Source organism: Plodia interpunctella, chromosome 20 (assembly GCF_027563975.2).
Source record: "Plodia interpunctella isolate USDA-ARS_2022_Savannah chromosome 20, ilPloInte3.2, whole genome shotgun sequence".
NCBI lineage: Eukaryota > Metazoa > Arthropoda > Insecta > Lepidoptera > Pyralidae > Plodia > Plodia interpunctella.
In genome coordinates, this window is record NC_071313.1 from 2,491,063 (window position 1) to 2,513,714 (window position 22,652).

At 34.3% G+C, this 22,652-nt stretch overlaps 1 protein-coding gene across 4 annotated transcripts in view; it reads left to right on the forward strand.

Moving 5' to 3' along the window:
- LOC128678632 (uncharacterized) overlaps positions 1-22,652 on the forward strand; it is a 72,237-nt gene that overhangs the window by 29,735 nt on the left and 19,850 nt on the right. For all 4 annotated transcript variants that reach the window (XM_053760285.1, XM_053760284.1, XM_053760286.1 and 1 more), the window contains exons 2-4: positions 18,864-18,999; positions 19,569-19,746; positions 22,204-22,590. In XM_053760285.1, coding sequence (XP_053616260.1) covers positions 18,864-18,999; positions 19,569-19,746; positions 22,204-22,590 — 701 coding nt within the window. The remainder of the gene's footprint in view (positions 1-18,863; positions 19,000-19,568; positions 19,747-22,203; positions 22,591-22,652) is intronic.

The following is a 22,652-nucleotide window of genomic DNA, read 5'->3' on the forward strand; positions in this document are numbered from 1 at the left end:
AAGTTTATGGACACGGGCGTACGAGTAGTTTGGTTTTTTGTTCGGATAGATCATGTCAGTTGTAAGTGGTTTATAACGACCCCCTTACTTAACCTGCTGACACAAGCAAACTGCCTCATTTTTAACTTTATACCTTTACAACGTGCCTATGTGTACATACGTGTAGTTATCATTACAACAATTGTATAGAAATACTATACAATAATGGAAAATTAGGGTTTCTAATTTCATAGTGAAAGTTTATTTCAGTAAAGCTACGAGTCGGTATATATATACAATACAAAGTATATACCTACTCTAAAACGATTCCTTCTTTAGCTATTTTAAACTCCCAGAAATCATGAAATGACATTAGCCGAAAATGCAATGAAAATGCTTTCGGATTAAACCATTGCTTCAATATAAATTTGCTGATAATCTGGTTTTTGTATTATCAAATACAAGAACATAAATCTCTTGTCGACCTAGATAAAGATCACGAGCAACGACACCCATAAAAATATACTCATTCACACTAGTCTGTTATTGTCTTTATTACGTGACTGGTCGACCTGAAACGCGTCATCCTGCTTCTTGAAATTAATACAGAAACTCGAATAGGACAACAAGTTATGATGGTACGGCCACGTTATGTGTAAATCTGTAAATTAAGTAACAATGGTAAGCTGCTACTTCCTGATGTCAATAGTCTGACAATTATAGGGATGCCGAAAACCCTGCTAGGTGGAGAAGAAAAAGTAGGAAAGCAAACCCTGGATTCCGGCGCTTTATGAGAAAGAACCCAGAAATATAAAAATATTATTAGATAATTAAATGTCTAAATCATAAAAAATGTAATCGTTTTTATCTGTTTAGATAAAATCTAATTTGCTAAATAATTTTAATTTGTAAATGTTAGTTCTGATCTTAGAAATCTGATAAGGACAAACTTCAGACAAATTTTTCATTATGATCAGCACTATTTTAGAATAAATTCTGAAAATTTGTTATCAGAATTGCGTCACTTAAAATATTTGTCTTTCTGTGACGCAGGTTGTATGTTTGGTCACTTAATTAGATCTGATATGACACAATGGTTGACCGATAGGTGAGTCTTTAGTTGCAGTTTAAGATTAAGATTTTCAATTTCCATTTTATTTGTATTTTTTTATATTTGGCTAATAAATTAGGGGGTTATATACATTTTATTAACTTGTTTCATAATAACCTGGGCTTATAGGTCCCTCATCCCTTTCATTCATACGAAACAAATTAAAAAAAAAACATATATTTTGCTTCTTTCTCAGCTTGGTTGGTATTGATATTTCTCTGACTACTTTTTCATTTCTGATATCTCGTTTTTAAGTTTTTTAAGCTTGGATTTATTGGAAGACAATAAACCTAAGTTATTTTGAAAGTATTTTTTCAAATAGTCACAAAACGAATATCCTGATTCGCAAATCAGAATATGATAAGACTAATGGCCAATATAATAAATTAACCACTAATGGCTAATCCATCGGGAACATTTAAATTGTTTAAAACCTTTACAGACTGTCATTCACAGTCGTCGTGTCGTGTGTCCACGAACGTGGTCGTTTACGATTCTGTTTACATCATTCAATACCACATTGTTATTGTTTTTATGAGCCTGTAAATATTGTTATAAACGTGCTTTATCGCTAGGCTACTTACTACGCATGTCCTGAAGCATCTTATATTTTGTAATCTAATTCCCATAATATTACTTTATTATGGCGCCTCGCCATTGTTTCTTTGTTTTGCTGGTAGTCTGATCAATAATTGATATTTCTTTGTCTTCGGATAAATTCAATTCTTGTGTTAGATTTTACAAACCTGCTAGATTGCTAGAATTTAGTATATACGATTAATTAAATTTAGGCTCTTGAAATAACATTTCAAAAGCAGAATATAAAAGAATTACGTAATTATTTTTCGGATATGATATAAAGGTGAAAATTTAGTATTGAGATGTTTCAAACCTTTCTTTAAACAAAGATTCTTCTCATAAATGGCGATGGTAAACTCGTAGCGCCCGAACTAAAATATTGGAACCAACCAACCAGTGTCCGACTCCCACATAATCGGAGTACATTTCATTAATATTTTCTCTTAATTTTTGAAAACCTTCAATAAAGCATTCACATAAAATCACAATCGAAAAATTTCACTCGAACACATCGACCAACCGAACTCGCTTCGAAAAAATTGAAGATAATTAATGAAATTCAATTGCGAATGCGTGAGTACCAAGATCATACCAGAACAGGCCAGACAGCCCAGAACGATAAATACTTAAGTGACCTACATAAACTTTTCCACGATTCGCTTTTTCATTGTGACTCATTTACGTATTTATCGTCAGTGTATTAATGTTATACAGTACATCAGTACAGCAATTATTCAAATAGCTGGCAAAGTGGATAGCGTAGATAATTTAAATACATAAATAAATTTAAAAAAGATTCGGAAACTTTTTTGGGATCCTGTTTTATACCACGACCATGATAATGAACACTACTAGTTATGCAAAATAAAATTTAGTAAATGGAGATAATATCTTTGAAAATTGCTCCAACTAATAAATAAGGTCGTGAAAAACTATTTATTTTTTTATAGATATTAAAAATTTTACTGTATTGTTATCGAAGTATTTGTTCTGAAGTAAAACTTCCACTAGTCCACACGTCAAATTTTAAGATAAATAGCATTTCAAAGAACTAAAAACTATAAAATAATGTAATAAATTACATAAATCAAATAAAATTTGTTTTAAAAATATCTCGAGACCATACTTGCCAATAAACATATTTAATACCTATCTACGGTGTCAAGACATGTGTAATAAATAAAGTCTATATAGATACGTATTAGATATTCTATTCACGTGTAACAATTTCTTCTAAGAAGTAACGATAGCTTTACAATCACATGATAGGTAACGGGAGTGTGGAGTTCTGCAAGGTATCCATCTAGGACCATTTTGTTTTGCGATTAAATTACAGTAGCTCTAAAACGAGCGGTATGGACCTAGGAATTCGCTGCGCATGCGAAACCCAACACTATTGTTTGTGAAATGTTACGTCAAGTCACGTGGCGCGATAACGTGAATGACCGCCGATCTCGCATTTCTGTTTTGTACCAACCATGTGGCATTTTTCACTACAAGGCTGATTCGTTTGATACGATACGCAATTGCTTGTTTAAGTTTAAATATAAAATTTTGAAAAATCTTCTTTTAATAATTAACTTTAAACTTGGCATTGTAGCTATAACATGAACTATCTCTTCTCGAAACATGTAATCCAATTAATACTATCAACAGAAAATGTACTAAAATCTGACACGAAAATAACAACGTAACACTTTCTCATTTTTGCTTCGGAGGTTAAAAGTAAGCGGCACTAATATGTTTTGACTTATAATACTTGAAATATCGAAGGTTGAAATTTATGTAGTTTTTACGGTCGCAATCGTGTTCTTGATAATTTATAGTTAGTATTAAAACCACGACCTACGTTACCACATTACTTTTGTTTCTACATCACGAATAATTTCTTATTTGTTTTGTTGTATTGATATCTGTTTTTGAATCAAAATCATTTATTCCTTGAATATGGTTACAAGAGGTATCTTGAATCGAATTTCAATATATTATACTTCTTCTGACCTTTTTGCCAGTCATATGTTAACTACGGTGTTAATATACTGTGTCGACCCCATAGATAAAAGAAATGTCGGCCCCATGGATTTAGTAAGTACTTCGTTGTACGGAGTACCTACCAATTCCATGGTCGACCATATGACTGACAGAGTGGATGGTCACTTGACATGTCATGAAACACTATGCTTATTCATACTTTCTTCCCAAAGATTTGATTCAATTCTTGGGTTTTCCTCTATTCCCTTATTTTTCTTTATTAGCGTCTGAATCAAATTAAATACACGCATAATTTATAGATCGTCATACTAATTATATAATTATTCACCTGCTTCTAGTAGTGTAGGTATATCTTTTCCGGGTTAGTGGAAAAGATTCCTTCATGGGATAAATCCATGTCCATTGTTTCTTTACCTAGTATTTATGTGTTTTCCTTATGCAATATAGTTGTATCAAAACCAAAATGCATTGAATAACGTAGTTTTATGTTGTTTACCGGTCCGTATCATTTCTGTGACTCTGGCAAAATTAGAACACTGTTGTTTATTAATAGACAAGGTATGTCATTATGTATTCTTAATTTATTAAGCTTACAGACAGCCTGGCGTCATTTCAAGAGTCATGGACAAGCCAAGTCGTAAAATTAAAGAAGGGAATTTCAATTTAGACTTATTAAAATTCTATTATAAGCTAAAAACGTATGAGATTTTTTTTGATCTGATTAATTGAACTATTGTATCAGTTATATCGCCTATATTTAACACTATAATCATTATCATCATGATCAAAGTGTTTAATATATCAGTGACAACAGCATAAATCATTCTTATCATTACTTACTACCAGTATATGTATTGTTAGCATGGCTTGCGTTCAAAATAGTATTTTATTTGTGGACCAGAGAAATTAGTCTTAGATCAACTATCGATACTGCTATGGTTCTCTTGCATATAACATTATGAGGGACAAAAAACGATGTTTAGATTTTTGCAATTATTAATCTATTTCGGAAAATAGATCATAATGTTACACTTTTATACGTTGGAATAGTAGACTTAAATAATTTGAGGCATGATGGTCATCAAAACTTTGACTGCTAATCGTAACTCGAATTAATCGTACAATTTCTAATACGACATTGGATCGTCTTGATCAATAGCCAAGTCATTGGAGATAGTTTTGTTTCTATTAACGTTTAATTGGCTAGTTTGTATAGATAGTGGAAAATCACCAATGTACAGCCGCCAGATGGAAAGCTGCCAATCATTCACCTTCCTTGCAAAGGCATTGTTTTAGATAATTACCTTTTCGTCGATGAAATCTATACACCTATCTACAGCTAAAGTATCAAACTATTAAAACGAGAAGACCATTGACAGTAAACCAGAATATAATTTAAAAAAAAATAAGACAAGATATTAATTTTATTACTATTTAAGAGTTTATAGAATAGATTATTTATTTGCAAAATGCACGCACGAATAAATATTTAAAAAACAAAAACAGAAAATAAAATGATACAAAATGTTATTTCAGGTCAGGATTCTTATCTACTTGACTTCTGGCATCGTCCGTGAACACATACCTCCCACGATGTCTGATTTTAATAGTTATACTGCTTTAAACTGCATTCATCGACAATTTACCTCTTCATATCAGAATGTTAAAAGGTTACTTTGTTAGGTATTTACATATGCTAACCAGACTGATGTTATACTTAAATCACATTGAGAGTAATTCTTGTTTGTGTTATGGCGTAGAAAGAAATTTATAATACAATGGTCATGATCACTTAAACAATTAACATATTATTTTCTATTTTCTATTCTAACTTCCTTCTCTCTTACATCATTACTTGTATTGGCATCAGTTCTCATAATATATACAGTTTATGGTTTTAATTTTTTTTCCGCTATTTTCATTTCTTTACGTGTCTTTCTGGATTCCATGGTGTAAAAAATTTTAATCTGTAATCGTGGACTGAGATTATTATTAAGATATTTACAACACTTCTTGTTTTTTTGAACAAACTCACCTACGCATAGTTATGATAAATTCTCGCACTATGTTTTTTATTCTTCGATCTTAACTAAAACAAATAGAAGTAACGCGTATTGTAAGTTTATATATTTTTTTCTGGCGATGTCTATTCGTCGCGTTGCCTATTTGGCAAATCGCCAAAACAAAGAGCGGTGGAACTGATTCAGATAACAATTGATATAACACTATTTAACGTTTGCTTTTATTACGTGTTTTGAATATTACCTTGCGAGAATATGCAAATTACAAATATGCCACATGCCAGCACTAGCTGTAAATTCTTAAAGCGGTCGTTAGTTGTGACCGAATTCGCACGACGATCATCAAGCAACCATCAAGCAAGATCTCTGGATCTCTTTCTGTATCGACTACCAGGTGGAAAGTGGCCTACCTTTAGATTTAGTTTGGACCTCTTGGGTATATTAAGAATCAGCCGAATTGGGTAATAAATATTTAAATATGCAGTAAAAATATATATGTCGTATCCAAGTTTTTAAATTATGTTAACCGATTAAACTTATTTATGTTGACATTTTTTAAGACGGCTCCAACATTATCCTTGTTTATTGCTTCGAGTCACCTTTAGTACATGACAAACGCAATAATCCAATATACTATAAAATGAATTTACTTTTAAAATTAATTGTCCCTTTATCATAAAACGTACAATATACAAAACAAGTTCGAATGAAGATGAAAGTAACTAAGCAAATTATTATCGAAACGTAATTTCGTAAATGCGCACAAATTTGAAATGCTTCCGGTAGAGGGGATTGGTTGCCAAGAGTCGCATTAGAAAGAGATGCAGCTATGTGTGGGAGGAGGAGTGATGCAAAACAAATGTGACCCTGAACGTGCCCGTGGCTGGCCTACTCCCGGTCCCGTTGGATCAATACTCCAGGACTCCCTAAGGATGGGATGCGTAAAAGCGTTACTATACTGCGTAGTAGGCCAAAGATCAACGCACTTTACGCATTTCCCTAACAGCTATGTTTAAGACCGAAAATGAATGAAAGTGTTGCGTAAAATCGGGCATTGCGGATTACTACTAGACTTTCGTGTATTTTCCCTCCTTTGCTTATTGTTATATACCTTCATTTTCTTCGTCGTCCATTCCAATTGCAACATAAAAAATTGGAGTAAAATTGCCACGACCTGCGAATTCTTTCTGGTCTTTATTATTGTTAGTTATTATTATTTAATCTTTGTAAGAAATGGATTTTAGTTTTGCGGAGACATTTACAAAGGTCGACCCATTTTTGATTTAAAAATGAATTTGCCCATTTGATTTGAATAATGTTGTGATTTCGTATTCCTATGCCAACATGAATGACCTCTAGCAACAACGATATTCGTAATATACTGGAGAATAATACAGACTCCGAGTTTTATAGTAATATGATTGGATTAAATAATATATTCATAATCTACATCATTATTTAATACACCTACGTGTTTGATTTGATTGATATTAGGTCTGTCATTCAAACTTTTTTGCAAACTATTGTTTGTGTTAGCGGTACATATAATCTTTAGATGCATAAATAGATAAGAGTGCGTTGATTCTCTTCAACACCACTATGTCTATAGCTTGTACAAAAACGATTTTTTTGTTGTATCATTACCTACTCACCCACGCAATTCTTGAGTATCATCTAAAGTTATATTTGTATTAATCGTGTCAAATGCTTTATTTTAATACGTTTGAATATCAGACTTCCAGTACCTAAATTAAATTAGTTAGGACCTACGAATAAGTAAAGTAGATCATATGATCGTATGAAGGATTTTGCTTTTACATGATTTGTCTTCTATTACATTCCTCTGTAAATGTTAACGCTATACCTCTACACAGAAGGGTAAGATCTGAAGCATCTTTTAATGTGTATTATGTTCTTTGAAATACTATTACTATTTTAACGTTTTGGGTATATAGGTTTTCCTTCTATTTTTGTACTTCACACTCGATGATTAGCTCAATTGGTGCTAAATTGGCTGAATTGATAAGCTTGTTTGTTTTTGTTTCATTCATACTTTCAATTAATTTGGCCGAGTTGTTTTTACAAGCGATTCCATGACGTCACATCAGCGATAGATTAATGATTTCAAGATTAAAGTATAAGACCTATTGATAGATATATTTAAATTGTTTTTAAAACAATCTATGAGTGTTTATTATTGCACTTTTTGGAAGCTTGATTGTGCAAGTTCAAGGAACTCACTGTCTGGCTACAACAGCTATTAGCTTAACGAATATAACTTATCAAAACAAGTATCATCCAAGTGTGAGATTTGTTAGATTTTTCATAGCAAGTGGAAATCCCTAGTCTCTGCCTACGTCCATGGGACACAGGCGTGATATATGTATGTAAGTATCGTCAATCAGTCAAGTCAGCCCATTTCTATCCACAGGAATTCCCCAGACACTTAACAGGTGCTCTTGTGTGCCTATGAAACTGAAGATTTTTTGTTTAGAGGACCCTAAATTCTGTAGGAACGTAACCATCTCTTGCCCTTGCATTAATGGGCTTCAGAAAACAATGAATACTTGATTGATATTGGACCAAGTCCAGTGTTGTTTCATGCCATTTTATTAGCAATACCGTTTATTATTCATCTATTACCAAAGCTAATTTCCTGTGAAGTTATTTTTGGAGAACTTTCCATTATTTACAACCTTTGCTGAAACTTAGGTTTTAGAAAATGTTTTACGTGATATACTATACTGGTAGATAGCATAGCGGAGCGGTGGTGGTGTAATGGTTAAGATGCCCGCCTGTGGATCAAAAGGTCCCCGGTTCGAATCATGAGTGATGAATCGTGCCACATGAGTTTGTGTACAAATCTGACTGATAAATAGTAGTTTTCACCGACCACCACTTGCTTCCGGTGAAGTAAACATCGTGAGGAAACCTGCACACTGGTTGATTATTATTAACTTGTGTGTGAAATGGAGAAAGCAATGGCAAACCACTCCATTAATAATGCCAAGAAAGTTGTGTTGTGTTTCCATTCCACGAAAGGACCACGACCCTCAGCCATGAGGAATACGACTATGTAGAAGGGATAGCATAAGTTAATTCAGCAACGACTTAAAAATATCTCGTTCTACTATGTGGCCTTGGACTTGACAACAATAGAAAAAATATTATTCCACGAATGTTGACACCACTACTGTGCTGAACAATGGACTATTTTGAATAAATAAATACAAATCGACTTGATGTGAGTATTAGCATCATTTGCCAGATATTTCTTATTTTTCTTTAGATACATTGTGTAGCTTAGAGGAGAGAGCATAGAGGTTGTTTTGTATTCGTTCGTATTGTATTCGTATTGTGTTCGTATTTGTATTCGCATAGAGGTTGTTTTGTTCGTATCCGATGATGTCTCATCAAATCGTATATTTTGAACTGGCTAACAGATAGACAGATAGATGGCTTCACCCGGATAAAGCCATAATACACCAAAATCTTCCCCAGAAATCACACTGTGTATTACAAAATAAGTACCCATTGTTTTTAAGATCTAAGCATACATAGGGAAGCTTTTTTATTTTTATACTATGTAGTGATTTCCTAAAAACTATAAGAAATTATCAACTAAATATATATCTAATCTAGGAAGTTCATTAAGTCAACATTGTAATTTTAGATGACGAAGGTAGCCTTACAAAGAAATTTACGCAAGCAATATAGGTAGTTGATATGAACTGTGAAATAAAGCTTATATCGCTTAAACGTGAATTTGTTGCTACCCACCAGTCCTCAGTCATTGTTGTGAAGCTTTGGATCGTAAACACGGGCCACGTGTTTGGCATAAATTCTCGCTTTCAAGGTTGGAGCTCAACCGGTTTTGTGTTCATGTGTTTTTTTTTTTAACTTCCTTCAAGGGAGGTTGGTTTTGCAATTTTATAACAAGATCCTAAATCACATATACATGTTATATATTTTTTAAATTGGTCTTCTTGTCTATGCGATTGCAACGAGTAATCAAAATTGTTGAAAAGCATTCATAAAAGAATAAACTGGTGACTTCAGCTGCACATGAGTAAAAGATAGATAGCCTTACCTTACCTTAATAAATTAGCTTAAAATTGTTTAGAATCCCTAGAGTGGCTTAGGAGGAATTAAACACACTAAATGTTTAATTCAGTCATATGCGTCCGAGTCAGAGGTGAATAGCGACTTTAATTTACACTTAGTGTTATGTGGTAGTCTGTATTCTTTCTTTTCGAGTCGTTATGCTTATTTATATTAGGTGAGATAAATTGTAGCCACTTTAATAGGTCTTTATTATTTCCATCGATTTATGTTATCATTCACGTGGGTCCATATTTTTTTTAACTTAAACAAGAATGAGTCACCTCAATTATATTGATAACATTTGCGCAAACAACAGCTGAAACTAAGGCATTAAATACAAGTGGTAACTACGAAATGTTATTGTTCTTATATCTCTTATCCATTCTGGTGTCCAATCAGCTGTAAGGGAAAACAAATATAGTTGCGAAAATGCTGAAAATCAATTAAAAACATTTTACATTAAACACGTGTTATCAGCCACATGTCGCTGAAAGAATGTTGTCGAGTTTTTATGTTAGTAAATTTTTGGTCCTATGAATATACTGTATTGTTTTAGAGCAATAAGTGTTTAGTAATTTTTTGAATGAGTCTGTTTGGACCACCCCTCTTCTAACTCTTAAACTTACATAAATATATTTTTGACAATATATCGTCTTATCACATCGTCTCAAATGCTACCTAAAAAGGTATGTTATATTCACCACATTATGGTTTTATCTATATAGTAATATAAATAAATATATTCTATATAACTATATAGAATATATTTATTTTCTGAATGAATGTTTTGACAAAACCTTTTGACTTCATATCTTTCTAAAATTCTCACGGAAGAAAATCCTCGGAACGCAGTCAAATATATTTTTTATTCCTTCTATAAGTTTTGACTGATATTATGTTTTATACAATGTTTCCTCGGCTTTGTTTTGTTCACGAATTCCGTATTTACGAAAATTAAGTACAGTACAAGTTCTCAAGTTTCAAATAACACTACGTGACCTGCCGTAACGCAGTTTAAAATAAATTATTTACATTGAAATCCTAATTTTGTACATTGCATATCAATTTAAATGTGTACGGTCATGTTGGTAAAAAATGGAAGGTTCTCCTTCATTGCTCGATGTGTGAGAGTTTAGGCCGGAATCGTGCAAGAAGAATGAAGTAATAGCCGCCGAACTGAAAAGATAAATTATATATATATACATATATGTAAACCTATGTTAAAGGTGTCAATTTTTGGGAAAAAATATTGAAGTATCAAGGTTACAAAATGCCCTTTTTAGAGCAATTCCAAAATGAGCTTCAAAATTTTCAAAACATCGTTAGTCTCTATAAATATCATCCGGCTCATTAAGGATCCTAACTCCATGCATTTGTTAACAAGTTTACGAGTAAACCCGCATCGATTAATAAAAACACGATAAAATCAATCGAGTAAACGTTCCCAAGTTAAACTTTATCGTTACATTCATTTAATAACAAACTTATCATATCATTATAAAGTAAAGATTTGTATTTTTGTTTATTTGTTTTTATGAAAACTACTCGACCGATTTTGATGAAATTTTATGTATAGTAATAATAGAGAGCAACTAGGTCATAGACACTACTAGTAGTGGGTGCCACACAGTTGTGCCTGCGGTAAGTGCCCATACATATGAAAGAATGGGATGACTTATTAAATCCAGATTTTTGATTCTTCGTAGAAATTTGTAGATGTTTTGTAGCAACTCTGCGTCGCGTGTAGGAAGTATAGCGTAGCACAATTTATTTCGTTTAAGATTTTTTCGTTATTTAATACAGAATACAACGTTATGGTTTCCTGAAATTTTGTTTCTTCTTTTGGAGTCGAAATAGCAGATAAATTATATTATTTTAGAACAGTAAGTGGCCACAGCAATTGGTGCATGAAGAGAGGCAGTTGGGTTATGTATGACTAAACAGAACTTAATGAATTTCCGCCGAAAAACCTCTGAAATAAAGCTCTCTAATTACGAATTTTGAGTTAAACGAAAAAACCGCGTATCTTTCTATACAATATTTTAAAAAGAACCTACCTACTATCGTATCGTCTTTGCGTGTTGTATTGATTACGTAACAGAAATAGTGTCGAGTGTAGGCGCCAAAGAGATTCGCGAGCGATCAAGGTCGAGTATTTTCGACCGACATGGTGACGGCAGCGAGTCGCTTCCAGACCACGTGTTGGGTATGTGGAAACGTGTATGTAAATAAACTTTGTATGTAAATGTATATACCTCTCTTATCAGTTTTACTTTACCTGCTTGTTATGTGTGTTAGGTAGTAGGTGTGTCTTTGGCAACAAATTATTATTATTTATGTATCCATTTTCTGTTTTTAGGGTTCCGTACCTAAAGGTAAAAACGGAACACTTCGTTGTCCGTCTGTCTGTCTGTCTGTCCGTCTGTTTTTCTCAGGAACGCGTAAAGGTATCAAGTTGAAATTTATATCAAATACCCAGGTCTACGGTCTCTTTTAGCTGGGAAAAAATCAAACTTATACATTAACACGATCAAAGATATGACCGTTTATTTCGCATATTTCACAGGGAATAGGAATATAGGAACATAGGAATCAAAACCTATAGGGTACTTCCCGTAAACCAAGAATCATGAAATTTGGCAAAATGTTGGGGCATACCGTACTGATATTGGAAAAAATCTGAAAATTGGTAATTTATAGTTACATCACAGAAAAAAAGTTATATTTGTAATTAGTTTCGTACAAAACGAGTGCATACGCCCGCGAATCTTCAAAATTTTGTACGGAACCCTCGGTGCGCGAATCTAACTCGCACTTGACTCGTTTTTTTTAAATATTGTGAATAAGTATGTAATATATTTGTAGCTGAGTATAGCATACACAGAAAAAAATCATAATTAGTGGATTTTCTAGTGTTGATATTTGTATGAATTTTGGAATGAACATTTTTCAAATGGATGTAAAAAAAATAGTCACATTTGTAAAGTAACAATTTCAAAAATCTTTTATGTTTATTGATAAAAAAATGTTGTATCCTCCATGTATTTATCATAATAATATATACCGCTACGAATATATTATCAAAGTGACGGAAAATAATATTTACTTATCGTAACATAAACGTTTGCATAAAATATTATCGCTGTAAATACACTTAGACACTTTGCGAACACGTGACTTAACGGATTTATCTGTCTATGCTTTGATAACAGTAATTGATTATCGCTAAAAATGTTTTTGTTGCTAACTATCCGTCTGGCTATAGTCTAATAATAATACTTACTTATACACAAGTTAAATCCGGGTCCTAATCACTATAATAGCTATTAGGCTAATCCCAATAATATTTGCTTGGTTAGACGCTGTTAAAAGGCATTAATATAGAAAATACTAGTTTTATCTCTCGCTTGTTTGGGGGCTATGATAACACGTGCGGAGTGTATGTCGTAATAAAAAGCCTAAACTCCATCAACCTGTTTTGTTTTCTTAAATCCAAATCTATTGCGGCTCAAAGTCCGATTCCGTGGCAAACAGTTTAACATCATGAAGGTCACGGTTCTTATCATTGTAATCACCAAGTGATGAGCCACACTGATGTTATTTTAATATCGGGAGTCAGACATGGTGGGCCGTGCGATGCCATTTTAAATATTTAGATTCGTGTTGTTTTTGTGCGTTCGGCAATAAAAATAAATAGGTAAGTATCATTTTACATTTTGTCCGGTATTCTCCGTAAGTCAAGACAGAAAAATATAATTATGTTCTGTATAAAACATCCGTTAACGACAAATCCTTTCTTAGAGGAATCGATAAGCTCACGAAACCAAACTTTCAAGCAGTCAGTAATAATTTGACGAACACTGGTTATTCAGATCTGACACCAAATGTTACAAGGGTCTTCCTGATAGCTGTGATCATTTCTTACGTACGTCTGAAGCTCAAGTTTCGCATAAAAACTCAACCATAACATTTTGAAGGCTGTGCTTTTACAACCGGCTGCTTGCGTCACGTCAACCCTCTTTGGAGATGCTGTTGTTGCCAATAGCAACACATAAACAAAAGCTGATAAGTTATTAAGTCATGTATCCCTTAGTCGCCTCGTACGATATCCACGGCACGATATGGAGTGGTCCTATTTTAGGGCGGGACCACTTAATCAACTATCGAAAAGCAGTTGGACCCATCACGCCTCGTCCGAATGCCAGAGTCTGATATCAGCTATAAATAAATATTCTTCTCGCGAACCGAATAGAACCAGTTCGCTGATAACACTAATGTATTATGCCCATGACGAATTGGTATGTTTGCATTTACCTAATAGTTGGACAAATAAAATTGTTTAACTGCGCCCAGAGGCGCGCCCGTGCAAATTGAAATCCTGCTAATGTTAATGCGAAAGTTTTTATGTATGTGTGTATGCATGTTTGTTACTCTTTCACGCAAAATCTACTGGACGGATTATTATGAAATTTGGTGCACGAGTAGAATATAACCTGGAATAATATATAGGGTACTTTTTACCCTGAAACTCTCACGGGAGCTAAGCCCCGGGGCGCAGCTAGTAATAAAATGCACGCCATTTTAACGAAGCGCCTGCGGTGTACAGATTAGTTAACGTCGAAGTTGATTGGTGCAACCTGCCTTAGGTATACCTAATAGATAAACCAAATGTACAATAGTATATACTTAATTAAATAGTTTTCATACATGTAATAAAGACAATAGAATGAAACGTGATCTGCATATATAAATAAACATTGAATATATAGGTAAAAGGACTGCCCTGACACATCCAACCGTATGTACAATTATGGAGGCATATGATAATTTATTATCGCGGTCTGTGTACATGTGTTTGAATGTTTGTTTGTTTATTGTCTAGTTAGTTTAGTCTTGAAATTTTGCATGCCTGTAGTTAAGAGTACGGGGCATATGTTCATAGCGGAAAAAATAGTTATTTCCTTGAGAAATTAATGCAGGTGGAGACATGAGCATAAGCTAGTTGATAACTATCTGTCATTACTCTATATCTGATGCCCTTCCGAACCTTTTCGAGAGTGTTTTTACCTGCGATTAAAGTTATAATTTAAAAAAGTAAAGATAAGTAGCAGCTTTACTTTTGAATAGGTATCTAAAGGGATTATTTAGTAATATTTTAATTTATACTTTAGGCTGCACAGAGCAAAAATTGTGCAAATGAAATTGTATCGATGTTCCAATATAAGAATTAGAACGCCCGAGCGCCCCTATATTTGGAATTCCGGATTCCAGACTTCAAAACCATGTGTTCTGTGAAATATATTTAATTAACTTTTGTTAAGTCTTGGCACTACTATTTATTAAATTATTTTCTTTTATTAGCACTCCTTTTGTAAAACTAAACCTGTCCTCAAACCAAAAGATGGTTTTGCTACTGTATGCTTGTATTGTGTGTATTGATACAAATAAATAAATAATAAGTTTACAACGAGTAACATTCGAATGGGCTAACGTATTTGGAAAACTATACAATAAATTGACGTCCCAGAATCTCAACGTAACATTGGTTTTTAACTGTAGTCACCAACAAAATCACAGCTCACAAACGAAGAAATATTTATTTTTATTAATTTATCATAATTTTCCACGTGTCACTACAGGCGACTGCGATATACATAAGTCACACAAATTCAGTATATACGGGGTCAGTTAAACCTACTGTATTACGTATGCCCTGCATCAGGTTCCACAGTATGCTCGAGTTTCGGTGGGATGAACAGTCGAGAAGGCGAGACATTTGCTTCGGGACTCCACACGAGCCACAGACCATAAGGTTCAATGGTCTATGACACGAGCATAACTATTTGTGAAAACAGTTGTTTTTGTAACGACCATGGGACCTATGTCCTAAACGTGTTGATTTTCAGGTGAGCCAAGGAGATTTATGGCTTAGGGATAGGACTTCGCAAGGTGTTATAAATGCTTTTGGTATTGTATTTTTGTCGCACTAGAACTTAACAGTGTTATATTAATACATAATAATAAACAACGTGGGTAGACCACATAATGTGTTAACATCACGTGCGCACGCATGCACCACACGACTGCAGTTGCTCGGTTTTATAGCACCTATCGACGGTTTATATACTTCCAATGGTTTATTTACTTTGTTATTATGCTCTGTAACATTAATGTTCATATCAAGGTTACTTTGAATTGTAATTGAACTGTTTAAGTTGCTAATTTAACGAGTCGGATTATTGCAAATTGACGTGAATGAAGTGCATTTGTAGTAGAAAAGTGATTTTGTTTATAAGTACTTTACGTGTCTACATGTCGAGGTTATTTGTATATCCTCTGTAGTGGTGGTGGGTTACCAGATTTTAGGATTTTGAGAGCCCTCTCTAAGAGGTTGGATGTCAGACAATCATGAAGTCCCATTATCCTATTATGTATTTCTACTTCTGGCTGACACCGTCTGTCATCTGTCTTCAGCGATTTATGATTATTTTTCTTCCCCATTTGCGCTATGAAGGCGGGATATTATTGAGTTAGTAGCGAATGTAATTTTTGGTGATTCTAAACAGTTGACATGTAAATGTGTCAATGGTCTGACAACTAGAGATGCCGACCGTGCGAAGTGAAGACGAAAAAGTAGGAAAGCTGACCCTGGGCTCCGACGCTCCGCGGCTAAGGAAGAAACCAGGAATACGCTCACATGAGAGATAGAGTTGACATGTAAATAGAGATCTTTGCAGAGTACAGCACCGAGACTAGTGGCCATAATTCGTAGATTTATCTGTAATGGCGCCTGATAATAAAAAATATAATTAATTAAACATTGTTTTCCATGAAATATACTAGCGATATCGTTCAAACCGTGTTGTTATTGGTAGGTAAAACTATACGAGTATTGTTTATTCAAGTAACATACATGTATAACTATTACCTTAATTATTAAAAAATGATTTAATTCTTTTTTTCCAGCATTTAAATCAAGTACTTACTAACAAATACACTATTTTTAATTTGTGTTACGAAATAATGTAATTATACTTATTGGAGATCAATTATATATATTTGCGTGATCGTTCAAACTGAGTTATAATTAGTTACTTAAAATTATACTGTTACAATTCGAGGATATAGGTACCTATTACCTTAATTATTACATACTGATCAATTATATTATTTTTTCCAGCGCTTAAATTATACAACAACTTAACAATATAGCCTTTGGTTTCAAGTCTTGGTCAAAAGCACATTTAATTAAGAATACCTCTAATACTGATATTAAAAAGTTTGTTTATTTGTTTGTTACCTTCTCAAGCTTTCTCTAATCAATCAATCTTCCTGTAACTTCGTATATATGTAGCTTAAAGTACGGAGGAAAATACAAGGTACTTATCGTCCCGGAAAAATAACTGCTCCCGTGGGAAATTCCGGCCGGCGGAGTCACGGGCCAAAAACTCTTTTAAAATAAAGGCTCCTCCTATTCGCACTCTAAATGATTTTATTATGTCGTATTTGACAAGAGACGATATAGTGTGGTGTGTGGTGCTATCAATGCATATTGTCAACAGTCCAGTATGACTTTGACCGGGTTCAAGGCACTCAGTCAATGGACCCTGGGAATATACATCTGTATTTGAAATATTAATTCGAAGTGTCTAAGGAACTTTTATTATGATGCACTATATCTTGAAGATCACTTCGAGATATAGTGATGGACCAAACAATTTTTTATATTCTTCCTATTATATTTAAGCTTGTACAAATTAGCTGATGAATCTGAAAAAAATATACTTTAGTATGTTTTTCTTCATTTATATATTTTTTTGCCCATCTTACGCCAGATATTTTATCAAGTTTAATATATATTGAGTACCTCTTAGGATATAATTTATAACCATAATCTTGCGGTTTTATAATTTGATGTCAACAAATTTAATAAGCAAAAGGTCGACGCTGAGTTTGCATCTTGTGCCTATCAGTCATTTCCCTTTATTTAGCGGATCTGTTTAGTCTAGCTTAGCTCTTTACGTTACCTAAATTTATATTTCACAAAATTAATAAATCTTAAACTGTTTTTGGGGATATCCCTAACAATCGGAAAGTAGAAAGGAAAGGACAATCATCTTAATGGTTCGACTCTAATACGCGTCTACGCAGAAAAGTCTGTTTTATTTAAACTGGGAATAACGTTGCTTCGTTCCCTCTCTCTCTCTTGTCTCGTCTGTCAACTCGAGCGTTTTTAGTCAGCCTCTGTGCGTCGTGGCCCAGAGTACGCATTCCTACGTTTTCGTCTCAACTTCGCATGGTTAGCGGCATTCCTAGATGTCTGACCATTGGCAAGCATATCACTCTTGTTATTCCAGATCTAGATATAATAAATTCGAAACAAATGTATATACTTTTTCGCCAGCTCGAGTTGATAAGCAGATGAAAAAATTAACAACAACCCAGTTTTTAAGATAAGCAACATTGTGTGAACGGCCTAGTTATCATGGATCTGCAGATAAATTCCAACACATTTCGTTGTAAATTACATCGACAGTTGGCATTACATGCGCCTGCGCAGATAACGCGCGTCCTTGGTGCGGTATGACAGAGAATATGCCTCGATATCGAAGTGTAAATATGTTAAGTGCATGGAATTTAATATGCATATGTTGGCAATTTATATGCTTTTAGTTGGTAGTTTTAATAATAATTATAGGTAAAGGGACCAGTTTTGCAGTAAATTGATATGAATGGCTTTTGTAGGCTCTTGGAATATTTTTATGTTTCGACAATATAGTTTATATTCGAGTGTACCGTGTATCTCTCATCTTCGCGTTTACCCGATTTCATTTAGAGTTGTGTAGTCATAAAAAAATAAATGTAAAAATTTTGAAGTTTCGACTGTGATTCCGTTCGCTTGACTTCAACTCTCCTTGGGAAAGCTATTGTTGGTAAGCTGTCAAGACAATGAGTCCCTTAGTCGTTTCGTATGAGATCCACTGAAGTATATAAAATATAAGCAATTCTATTCTAGAGCGGAACAACCAGTATTTATTATTTATCCCGTTTTAACGTTAAATTTTCATTGTCCACAGTGGTGTACTGTGACTACAGCGGGTCAGGCCGCTCGCTACATTGGGTTGAGGAGTATGTGGCCAGAGATGTCCTGCCCACCCACGCCACTCGATGCACGGCACTGTCCTACACCTCCGGACAGAGTGAAATGTACAGGTAATTTTACATAGACATCATCACGTCTGTTTCAAATGTACATATAAATTGCATGCATAATATCACGCTTTTTTTAAATGAGGTTGGGAGGTTAGGAATTTCCACTTGCCCCGATCCTAACAAATCTTATTTTCTTCCTCTATACTTATCAGTCTCTTCATTACTCCATACAGATTGCCATACAGATAAGCGTGGCTTTCATGTTTTGCAACTAAACTGGTGCTATACTACTATTTACGATATTGAATACATGAAGTATACAATATTGTAAGAATACGAAAGATTTTAGATTATGTCAGCTTATCTGTGGTCTAAATTTATTTTTTGCCGGTTCTTCATGAGTTTAATACTGATCTGACTGTTGATAGATTCTGGTCAACGAAAACTTTGTGAGGAAACTTGGACATGAACTGACTGTTCTGTTTTGTCTTGTCGTATCATATGCCTATAAAAGCTAGTTTTCAAGAGCTCCATAGATATAGAATACAATGCTACTTTTTATATAAAATCTTCCCTAAAAGAAAATATCTTACTTTTCTTAATTTTGTTCTTGCATTCTTTTTCTGCAGGTCGGAAGCGAAGTCGATAATCCGCCACGCTGTGGGCGCGTGCCCTGAAGATGTAGTGGTCCTGGGGGCTACCCTGACCAGGTTCCTGAGAACCCTGCAGCCGCAGAAGGTCACCTTGTTCGTGTCGTCCAGGGAGACAGAGCGACAACTGGCGCCGTGGAGGGAGTGTGGAGCTGAGGTGAGATATATTACAGTGAAAATGTAGTGGTCCTGGGGACTACCCTGACCAAGTTCCTGAGAAACCTGAGGCCACAGAAACTGGCTTTGTTTGGATTCAGACAACTGGCGCCCCTTATTGAGTTCCTGAAGTCACTGTGTCTGTAGAAGGTGGTCATATTTGTATCATTCAGAGAAAGAGAAAGAGGAGTGTGGAGCCGATATAAATTATATTTAATTAATGAATCTTCTTTTGTCAACAAGTCACAATATTTATCAAAAATTTAGTTATTTCAATATCTCCATTTATGGCTGCCATCAGTAAAGAAACGTAGTACAGAGCAAATGTTTAGGCAGTCGGGACAACAAACGGATACCAAATCATAATCCTTATAGTTGAATAATAAAAGGCCTTTTTCGCAAAATATGATGGTATTTAGCTAAAATTTGTGTACAGTTAAATGTGGACTCAAAAATACCATTACAATATGGCGTCATGTTATGAGACACATGACATATCTTGTATGTTATGAACTGAATGCTGTCTATGTTTGCCGAACATGTCCTAAAGAGCTCGCTGGAACCTCAAATATTGACTTTCCTTGACCAACCTTGCTCCAGCGTAAGTTTTCTGTCCTAAAGTCTCATAAATAGCCTCAATTCGACTTTGACAACGAGGGTTATAGGTCAGAAATAAGTATCTACTGAGTTTATTGCAGTAATAGTAAAAGCGAAATAAAAGCCAAGTAGCCTTGCTCCCAGAATCGTTAAAATGCGTAATGTGCACATGGAATATAGGTATATTAACATAGACTACAAAAGTGAAGCTATTGTTAACTGCACTATTCATATAGATTTTAAAGATGGACCTTATGAATTTAATGGAAATAGGGAAACAGATGTAGATCGACCTAAAGATATGGCTTGGTTGTGTCTTGGAGTTTTACTCGATGTTACATCCAAGTTCCCTACTCGTGACGTGAGCCAAATTTCATACGTATTCGTTCTGCATTTTTAGGTTGAAAGAATAACAAACATATTCAAACATTGTTTTATCAACGTAATTAAATTAGTAATTAATAAGTTGTTCTGTTTGCATTGCTTTGTACCTAACCTAAGGCAGTGTAAACACCGCTGCATGTCGAATGCAGCAGCTATCGGTAAATTCCTCTGGGCTTATCAACGAGCGCATTCAGACATGGAAATCATGCGTGCCACGGGCCAAATCAGTCAATTTACTCGTTTCAGCTGTATTGCGTACCTACGATTAAGTAGTTATTGAATATGTTGTTACGCATCAACTAATATAGCCAATTAGTACTACGTTGTTGTGGATCCGATCAAACATATTCGCAGATCTCTAAAATCTATACACATTGTCTTGCCAAAAATCTAAATACTTTTGCCAAGAATTCCCAAAGAAGCGAAGCCCGGAGCACAGTTGATTCAAGGCCAATATTTGAGCATTGAGAATTGTGGGCTATCGTGAATCTCTAAAACATGTCAAGTTTCCATTTATAACATAGCTATAGGTATACCTACTGCCAAAGTGCCCTTCAGAGTTCTCCAAACATAAAGGGCCTGTTTCAGTGAACCCTATTTCGACTTATGATGTCACGGTGTATTTCGCGACGCAATTTCTGGCGTGTATGATGGCCGTTTGGGGACATTTTGACCCTGATACAGCTTTTTACGCCGCATGTGACGGGTGAACAAGGCTTAAATCATTCTAATTAGTTTTACTGCTTCCTGTTTTTATACAATAATGTTTCTTTTAAGTTCATCGTTGAATGAATACAGTTTAAATAAAACATTTTTTGTAGCATTCATGAGTGGTGAAGTAATTTGAATGCAATAAGTTTCTAAATGTATTTTCCACGTTAAATCAAATCGTATCATAACTTCTCCCAAATGACGTAAATACATGTAATTTACTACGATAAAGGTGATCATAATCATAACAACAATATATTATAGAAAATTATAGTTATTCGGGTCAAATGGTAATTCGTTTGGGGGCACGCGATGCGAGTCGTTCACCTTTATACTATTTTATTCAAAACACATTCTATTTCCAAGTTAGCAATCGTAATCCGATTGAAGTTTATCGATTGGTTTAGAGATTACAGAGCGTTAACCTGTCTTTTGTTGGCTGTACAAATCGCAAGAAATTCTTGCTAAAGTACATTAGGACTGAATGCAACTGTAAATTGGTATCGCTAATGCATATTCCTTTATATATATATATCTTATATAATTTTAGCAATTTTAAATTATTATAAAACAGTAATTTTGATCTCTAAAATTATTTTGTATAACCGAAGTTTACGGTTATACAAATAATTATAATACAAAATAATTTTAGAGATCAAAATTACTGTTTTATAATAATTAAAAATTAATGGTTTCAGCGAAAATATCACCAATTGAGAAAGAGCGACCAAAACTTTGAAGTATAGTCGAAATCTACTCTTTTCAGATAATCAAAATCCCAGAGACAAAGGAAGGCTTTATAGACTTGAACAATCTGGAATCGAGACTCCAGCAAAATTCCGGTACAGGGAAAAAGATGATTGGCTTCTTCCCAGCGGCTTCTAAACTCACAGGAGTCCTAGCTGATGATGTGGCCACGACTCTCTTATTACACCAGTACGGAGCTTGGTCTTTCTGGGATTATACACTAGTAGCGCCATCTTCCTCTGTAGATATGAACCCTTCCTTTGCTGGCGTCGAAGATGATATGGTGAAGAAGGATGCACTCTTCTTCGAATGCGAGAAGTTTGTCGGCGGCGTTCAAGGACCTAGTGTGGCTGTGGTCAAGAAGGATGTTTTTAAGAATACTCCCATCTTTGCTGAGGATGTCGATGTGAGTATACGTATCTTATACAACGTTTAAATGTGATTTGTATTTCATTACTTAATTACTTA